Here is a 9665-nt window from a genome sequence, read left to right on the forward strand (position 1 = left end):
GGGGTTGGGCTTGGCCCCTTAGTTTCAGTGAAAGCATTCACTGAAACTAAGGGGCCAGGCCCAACCCCCCTCAGTACAGTGAAGGCATCAGCATACCAAGACATTTTGGACAATTTCCTGCTCCCAACTTTGTGGGAACAGTTTGGGAATGGCCCCTTCCTGCACATGACTGTGCACCAGTGCACAAAGCACGGTCCATAAAGACATGGATGAGCGAGTTTGGGGTGGAGGAACTTGACTGGCCTGCAAGGAGTCCTGACCTCAACCCGATAGACCACCTTTGGGATGAATTAGAGTGGAGACTGGAAGCCAGGCCTTCCTGTACAAACATTCCCATAGACACACTCCAAAACCTTATGGACAGCCTTCCCAGAAGAGTTGAAGCTGTTACAGCTGCAAAGGGTGGGCCAAGTCATTATTGAACCCTACGGACTAAGACTGGGATGCCTTTAAAGCTTTAAAGTTCAGGTGCGTGTAAAAGTGTGTCCCAATACTTTTGACAATATAGTGTATATTGCCTTTCTCTGTTAAAGTAGAATTCCAGCTAAAGCCTACCTAGTCTTAAATCCCCCGCCCCCCCAAAACTCCTATTTCAACTAACCTGTTTAAAAAAAACTGTCTATACTTACCTATTTTCAGCCCGCACCAGTCCAGTCATGTGATCAGGCTCCTTGGTGTCAGTCAGTGGCAGCTGCAGGGGAGAGGAGGGAATGTCGACAATGGCTGCACCGCGGAAGCCTACGGGTGATGTCATCACTTCTGGCTTTCACAGTTGTTTTCGGGCATGCTCTCCTCTCCCCTTAAGTCGCCACTGGCTGACACAGGGGATCATGTGACCAGAACAGAGCAGGCTGAAAATGTGTAAGTATATACATAACTTTTACACAAGTTAGATAGTATAGACATTAGGTTTTTAAAACGAGTTAGGCTTTAGCAGGAATTCTACCTTAATGTCCATTGCAGCGATTATGAAAAAAGGTGCATGCACTACTTTTGACCGATTTTATTGCCACTTGCATAGACTTCTGTTAAATGAAGTCGCAATCCACAATGAAACCGGCAGTGCAAATCACACTAATGTGCGGCTTTGAAATTGTGCCCGAAGTATCTCAATTTCAAAGCTGCACCATTGTGAACCAGGGCTTAAACTCACTGGGCTTAAACCAGGGCAATACTCACACTGCCGCCTTTGATCACCTATGTGCTGCCGTGTGAATATGTCCTTAAAAGAGATGTATGGGTTGTTTTTTTTTTTTTTTTGATTCATACTTACCTAGGTGTAGGTTCGATGCTGCATCTGTCCCCCAGCGGCTCGAAGACTGAGAACTGAGCAATCAAACACTGCCGATCGCTCGTTCTCACAGCTCCCGGAGCAGAGAACTGCTGACTGTCACTCTCTCTCACTGGAGCGCTGGGTTGTGAAGGTGGCGGGAACGGCCGGCTCAGGTTCTCAGCGGGTGTCGGTCCAGGCATGTAGGCAGATCCCCACTCTGTGGCCATGATGACATCGGAGCCTGGACCAGCTCTGTGACTTCATCAGAGAACGGACGTCAGCCCGCTCTCTGCTGAAAACGGGTTACAGGAATGGAAAACAAACTTTGGCTGTACTTCTCCTTTATTGTAAGATCAGCCAAAGATAGATTATGTTGTCCAGTTTAGTCATCCAGCATTTTACTATGTGCTCTTTTAAAGAAGAAGTATCTGCAATGGACAGCTATCTTTGACAGATTATAAAAAGTTATTGGTGCAGTGAAGATACTACAATAGCAACAAGCAACAAAAAAAGAGGAACAAAAAGAAACTGAGTAAAATAAAGTAAAGTGAACCTGTTGCCTATACAACTAAACTATTTTCAATTTTAAAGGAAACAACTATTCTGATTTTTTATATGATATGCTTGCTATGAGGATAATCTCCACTTTTGATAAATCAATGGAAGCCAAGACTCTCACGGGGATATTTATCTTGTGATGGCCTTAATTTACAAATATTTCTTACAACTAAAGGGAAATTACCATATAACATAATCACTGATAAATTTTTATTGCATTTGCCATGTGAAACTAACAAAACCCACTGTTCTTCAAGTGGTGGATGTGTCCCGTTCTTTACAATCTGCGGGGATTATTGGTTGATATAGTGGTGTTGGTAGCCTGAGAGAATATACATCTGGTGGGACTTTAGTAATTTAGTATTGTACACATGTACCAAATCCCTTCATGGTTGCAGATCTTGTGGCCCCCCACAACTGTGGATACAACTGCGTAAGAGGTCCTCTTGGTTTGTAATGTACTTTGTATAGATTTGGTGCACTTTCTAGTTTTGGAACCTTTATGCCCCCCCTTAACCCGCACGCAAGGGGTACCTGTACCCTGCCACCTTATGGCGCTTTTCCACTGCATGGAACCGAATGGTTCGGCTCGCTTTTGTGCTTTTCCACTGCTGGTACCACATGGTATGGTGTAGGAACGGTTCGGTACGGTACGGTGGCGCTTTTCCACTGCATGGAACCGAACGGTACGGCTCTCAAAAACAGTACCACCTCGATTGTGGTTCCAAGAGGTACCATACCCGGTACCATATCCCACAATCCTTTGCATGCAGTCACTACTAGCCACTGATTGGTCAGAGAATCCCACCCACCCCGTTGTTATCCCACTCACCTAACTTTAGTACTACTTTAGTGGAAAAGCAAACCATACCGTACCGTACCGAACCGTTCCAACACCGTACCATGCGGTACCAGCAGCGGAAAAGCAAACCGGGCCAAGCAGGGCCGAGTAGAGCCGAGACGGTACTTTCAGTGGAAAAGTGCCATTACTGTAGATGGTCCACTAGGCCCCCTTCTCGCTATTCGGTCCTCATCACACGGGAATATTTGGAAGCACTGTCTATCTGTAAACTTTTGTTCTTAGCAGCTTTTGTCCTCCTGAAGAAGCAGGCATAGATTCCTTCAAAACTTGTCGAGGAGTTACAGTCATCATTAAAATAGACACCAGGCTCTGCTCAGAGTTATTGCTCCTATACTTTTTTCTTATATCCATGTAATATGTGGTTGTTGGTCATTGGTCACATAATGGGTTTTGCTGCTTTATTCTAAAAGAATTTTGATCTAAAATAATTATTTTTTTTGGTGTGTTTTAGTTAATATCTGTCTAGCTTTTATCTATGGTAGCAATAAAGTGTAATATAGGGACCCTGTTCATTTGACATTATACATTTTTCGTGTGCGTTACTCTCTGGGGCACCTAAAAAGTCCATATGATATTTTCTGGTATTTCTGACATACATAAACCTGTCAAAATGGATTTGACATCTTCAAAGACTTCTGGGCAAGTGCAGGGGATTGAAATGACCAATAAAAAGCAGGAAATGATTGCTTCCTCTTGCTATGATGTAAAGCCCTAATATGACTTTTTGGAAATTAATTAGTAACAACAAATTGGAGTTATTGCACCATACTCCAGGCAGAAGAAACAATAGCATGATATTGATAAGTGCAGCTGTGTTATGATTATAAACTTCAAGGATAGCGAAAGCAAAAAGTGTCACTTTGTTATGACACACACACCTACATAAATGTCCTGTGGCATGGTGAAAGCTATTCCCAACCACGCTGTTTGTAGGCTTCTTATGCACTATACAATCTGATTGTACAATCTCCTTTAGCCCCAATTCACGCCTGAGCATTTTGTAGCGTGTTCCCATGCTAGACTCATAGGCATGCGCACAGGGTGTGCCAGGTGTGCCTGGGCACACCCTAATCACCCCATGTGGTGCATATTCTCCCTGTTTAGAGTCCTGATTTTTCACCAAAGCCCCCTTTCTGGGCTCCTAAAAAATAAAAATAATAAAAAAATTGTAAAAAATTAAAAATAAATATGTATAATAAAAATAAAAACTACTGACATGGGTCACTGCCCTACTGACACCAAACTCTGCCCTACTGACACCAATCTCTGCCCTACTGACACTGTCAGTGTATATATACACATGCACGCACCCACATATGTGTTTGAGAATGGGGGTGTACACCCTAATGCAATAGGCTGTGCACACCTATGGCTAGACTAAGTTCAACATGCAGAATCCCGCTGTTTGTAATTATGCCTTTTCACATTTCAGCACTCAGCCGCTTGGACACTCCACGCTAAAAGACGTACATGAGCTACTTTTAACCACTTTACCCCCAGCCACTGTGCTTTACCCCTGCCACTCGTTCCCGTCCAGCGACGTAGACCTACGTCGCTGGACTCCTCCCCCTGTAGGCGGCGCTCCCGCTGTTTTCATTCACAGCGGGAGTCGGACCAGGGGAGGAGCGGCGGCGATGGCCGCTGCTCTGCCCCGATCGTCGGGGAATCGAGTGAGGAGTTCCGCCCGCCTGTTTAAACAGAGCGGGCGGATCTCCTAAGTGACAGGGACTGACAGATCGGAGTGTTCAGCATAGCTAAACATCCGATCTGTCCTTCTGTCACTCAGTCACCTCCCCCCCCCACACGACTCAGTAAGCACCAGGCATACATTAACCCCTCCCTCTCCAATAAAATTAACCCCTTCACTGCCAGTGTCATTTTTACAGTAACAGTGCATATATATAGCACTGATTACTGCAGTAATGTCACTGGTACCCCCAAAAGTGTCAAAAATGTCAGTCAAGGGTCCGATCTGTCCGCCGCAATGTCGCAGTCCCGCAAAAAAAATCGCAGATCGCCGCCATTAAGCGTTAAAAAAAAAAAAACACCAAAAATGACAGAAATCTTTCCCTTAGTTAGTAAACGCAATAACTTTTGCGCAAACCAATCAAAATACGCTTATCATGATTTTTTTTACCAAACATATGTAACAGAAAACAAATTGGCCAAAAATTTAAAAAAAAAATTGATTTTTACATTTTTTTGGGGGGGAATTTCATATAAAAAAATGTTAAAAATATTGTTATTTTTTCAAAATAAACGCTCTTTTTTTGTTTATAGCGCAAAAAGTAAAAATCGCACAGGTGATCAAATACCACAAAAAGAAAGCTCTGTTTGTGGGAAAAAAAGGACGTAAATTTCGTTTGGGTAAGGCGTCGCACGACCGCGCAATTGTCAGTTAAAGTCGCACAGCGCCGAATCGCAAAAAGTGGCCTGGACGTAAGACAGCAAAATCCTCCGGTGGTAAAGTGGTTAAAGCAGAACTCCGGGCATTTTTCTTTTACCATGCAGTGGGACTGTGCCTGCACTGCATGGGTTAACAGCTTGCTTCGGTCTAGGGGTTCGAAGAGCTGAGATATACTCACCAAGTCCTCCGATCCTCCCAGTGCAGGACCGGTCCCTTTGGCTTACCCCCCCCCCCCCCCCTCACAGTCCAGCGGTCTTGTGTGGTGGACTGTTCCTGACATCATAATGCTTATAGACCTGCACTGGATGTGAAGATGTCAGGAAGAGCCCACCGCTGGTGTAGGGGAGCGCTGTTATTCAGAGGATCGAAGGATTGAGTGAGTATAGACGCTGTGTTCACCCCTGGACAAGTCAAGTCGTTATGGCATGCAGTGCAGGCACAGCCCCACTGCCTGGGGAAAACAATTTTGGGCTTTAAACCCAATGTGGCATTTTTAGCCCCATAGACTTTGATGGGGGTACCTATAAACACATAACATGCACATTTTTGCGCATAAAACACATCTCCTCTGTAGAACTGCTCTACTCCCCTTGCCAAGGAAACAAACCCCTAAAGCTTGAACAAAAACACTTGCACAAAATTTTGAAGCCATACCTAGATATAGTGGGACTATGGAGAAGGAACATAGCCACTCACCAATAGGAAGTCAGGTCACAGAAGCAAAATCAAAGGAACTTAGAGATATGGAGGAAGCTGAGAGCAATAGAAAGTACTTTTTAAAGTTAAGAATATATACTTGAATATACATTTTTCTTTTTGTCACTTTCAGAGTAGATTTATACGTGCGTCTAAATTTCCCTTTCCTCTGAAGCCTGATCCACATTCCGGTTGCACCAAAGAGGCTACTGACAGGCAGTGGGGATGCAATGTGCCGTCTCCTCACCACCTGATTTAAACCTATTTTTGCAAAAAAATGTGCAGCAACCGCATGCATTGCACGTGGGTGCGGGGCGCTTACAGTGCTTCTCCGTTTGCTTAAGAGCCCTTTAACACTGAGGCGCTTGAAAACTGGCCATAAAACACTGATCGCTTTTCAAGCACTTTTGATGCGCTTTTTTTAGTGCTCCAAAGACGCTGCTTGCAGGGTTCCCCCCACCAGCACACCTCCCCAGTGTGAAAGCATTCATTGATTTTAATGTTAATATGTTTTTTTGTGAGCTTTTCAGGCACTTTTTTTTAGCACCAAAGCACTTGAAAAGCACCTCAGTGTGAAAGTGCTCAGTGTGTAGCATTAAGAGGGCTGATCGCTATATGACCGCAGGTTCGAAGCATCACAACCGGGGCATGTAAACACCTCTGTTCACCGCATAATGCAACTTAAAGAGGGGCAGGCAGTTGGCAGGTGTTAAAAATGCAGCTCAGCCATGCATTTTTGCTCCCCCCCCCCCCCAACCACATGAATATGATCTAATGCCTGGTACACACGATGAGATTATTAGACGAATGATCGTCTGTTTTTTTGCATGCTAGTCTCATATCGAAAATGAAGAGTTTACTAAAGTGACGAAAATTCACTTACGACATAATAAAAATTTGAAAATGAAGAGTTTACTAATGTGACGAAAATTCACATACGACATAATAAAAATTCGGAGGCGATGTAATGTGTTGTATTGTATTTGTATTGTATTTTCGAATGGCAACTGTACTGATTAAACACAAATCGTGCGATCTGGTGTCGTACGAGAAACATTTTTGTGCTTGTCCAATCGGATAATAACGCATCAACTGTCCTGATCAGCTCTCGAAAGCTCTGCACTGACAATCAGATTACTGTACGATCGCGGTATTTTTCCTACGATTTTCTGATCATGTGTACGGGCCTTAAAACCTAGTACACGCGATCATAAAATCATACGAAAAATCCTGCTTTCGAAGCGACCGTATGATAATCTGAACGTTAGTACACAGCTTTTGAGAGCCGATCAGGACAGGTCGTGCGCAATTTTCCAAAGGGACAAGCTTTGAAATTTTTCATACGATTCTCAATTAATCAGTACAGTTTTCATCCAAAAATCCAATACAAATACAACTTACAAGTTACATCACTTCCGAATTTTTATTCTTTTGTGCTAGAATTTTCGGAACTTTAGTAACCTCTTCATTTTCAATATGAAGACTAGCATGCAAAAAAAATACAAAAAAACAGACAATCATTTGTCCTAAAATCTCATTGTGTGTACAAGACGTAAGTATTGGCCTGCACAGACGATCAGAAAATAGTATGAAAAACACCACATTAGGAGTGATCATACGATAATCTGATCGTTAGTACACAGTTTTGGAGAGCCGATCACAACAGTTCATCCGATATTATCAGATGGAATAAGCAGTGCCGGGACAAGCTTATCCAGTACGCAGGGCAAGGATGCCAAACTGCGCCCCCCCCCCCTTCTCTTAGGGTAAGGGTCAAGGCGATCCCCCATACCTGCAATAAAGCATTGCGCCTTGGGCAACTGACCCTCCTACCCACCCCTTGTCCCGACCCTGGGGACAAGCACGAAAATTTTTCTCGTATGACACCAGATCGTACGATTTTTGTTTAATCAGTACAGTTGTCATTCGAAATTACAATACAAATACACTACAACACATCACTTTTGAATTTTTATTCTGTCCTATGAGAATTTTCGTCACTTTAGTAAACTCTTCATTTTTGATATGAGACTAGCATTCAAAAAAACAAAAAATACGGACGATCATTCGTCTGATGTCGTCAATCTTGTGTGTACCAGGCATTAAACAATCTCAAAAAAACAAAAAAACACAACACACAAATATACAGAGCAATAGTAATTAAACTGGGATGGTTGGTGGGACAAGGAAAGAAGTGGAGTATTAAGGCCCGTACACACGTACCGATCGCCGGCCGAAAAGCTTCGGCCGACGACCGATCTGCCGATTGTAGGCTTGTTAGTATGATGCTTCCGACAGCCGACAGCGCACTTTCGGCCGAAAAGAATCTGTCTTGCAAGCATGAGAATTTTTGTATGCCGACACCAGAGCGGCCGATTGTTCGCCAGTCAGTACAGAATTCGGCCGACAGACAGCAGATTTGCAAGACTGGGCATGCTCAGAAAAGAAAAAACACAGGGAAAGTTAACCATTACATGACATCACTTCTGCAGTCGGCTGTAGTCGGCGGACAAAATTCTTGTGCAGTCTTTTGCACTTTTCAAATGACACCGACAGCCCTGGACAAAAGACGGCCGATCGTTCGGTACGTGTGTACGGGGCATAAGGCTACATTCACATCTTGTTGTTGCTATTTACAGGCGTTTTACAGGCGTTTTTAGGTTGACTAGTAACCTATGGAAAAAAATAAAAACGCCTGTAATCTGCCCAAAAAGAAGCTCATGTACTTTTTTGAGCGTTGGGCGTTTTGCTTAAAACGTCAAAACGCTCAGATGTGAACAGGGGCCATTGAAATGAATAGGATTTGTCTTGGGCGTTTTTTGAGCTGATCCTAGAGCAGAAAAACTCCCCAAAAATGCCCCAAAACGCCTACATGTGAACTTAGCCTAATAAGACAGTGATGGTACAATCAGATTGTATAGTGTATGTCCAGCTTTGGCAAAATTGCTGTATTACACCAGCATCTGACCCTACGATCACCTTCTGATTCTGATCAGCAGATTATCCTTTCATCATTATTAATATCCTTATGTAAAACATGAAAACTGTGCCTGCTCATTGGATTTGACAGGTAACAAGATCGCAGCACGCCTGCACTGACAGCCGACAATAGCACATCTATAAGCACAGTCCTGTATACAGATCATAACGATCTATCCGACAAAGTCATAAAGTAAAGGTCGTTAGAGAGCTGTGCTGTACAGATCAGGAGAGGATTCTATTAGTATAAGTGATCTATCACAGGTGGATTATTAGTCGGGCTACAGGTGCAGCATAAGGAGCTCATTGCTGTACACAGGAAGAAAAGTCGCCTGCCAAATACCTTTTGTCCCCTGCTCATAATCCACAGAATAAAGTTTATATTGCTGATTGCAGTCTGGCTGCTTGCAGTGGGCTCTGATCTGCCCTGCCTCTATGTATCGGAATGCAGCACTGGCCAGGGCAGGCACACAATGACAGTCACCTACCTGAAGAAGAGCTTGGAGAAGATATTGGCTTTCTCTAGAGGGGACCTCTGCATGGTGACCCTGTGCTATGGATGTAGCAGGCACAGACTCTGTCCACTCTTGTCTCTGCTCTCCCACCTTATTCTCCCTGCCTGCTGATGTCACAGCCTCCTTGACTCTGCCCAGGTTTGACAAGAGGTAAGCAGAGGCAGACAGCCCAGTCTTTCATATCTTCCTCCTCTTCTCCTACTTTTTTTTTCTCTCTCCTCCACTCCCTCTCCCTCTGTTTAGGTAACACACCAGGGGTGTGTTGCAAACAGTTATAATCATATTGCATTACCCAACTCATATTGTATTTTGGGTCAGTGGAAGTTAATGGACCTTGTGGTGATTGCAATGACTGAGAAAATCAGATTATTGAGG

General features: G+C 43.8%; 1 protein-coding gene across 1 annotated transcript in view; it reads right to left on the reverse strand.

Annotated features, from left to right (window-relative positions):
- Positions 1–9463, reverse strand: part of CFTR (CF transmembrane conductance regulator) — a 228376-nt gene extending 218913 nt beyond the window's left edge. The window contains exon 1 of the mRNA XM_082255316.1: positions 9264–9463. Within this exon, the coding sequence (XP_082111442.1) occupies positions 9264–9316 (53 nt within the window). The 5' untranslated portion in view covers positions 9317–9463. The remainder of the gene's footprint in view (positions 1–9263) is intronic.
- Positions 9464–9665: the final 202 nt, after the last annotated feature.

This window comes from Pelophylax lessonae (assembly GCF_965119305.1).
Source record: "Pelophylax lessonae genome assembly, chromosome: 4".
NCBI lineage: Eukaryota > Metazoa > Chordata > Amphibia > Anura > Ranidae > Pelophylax > Pelophylax lessonae.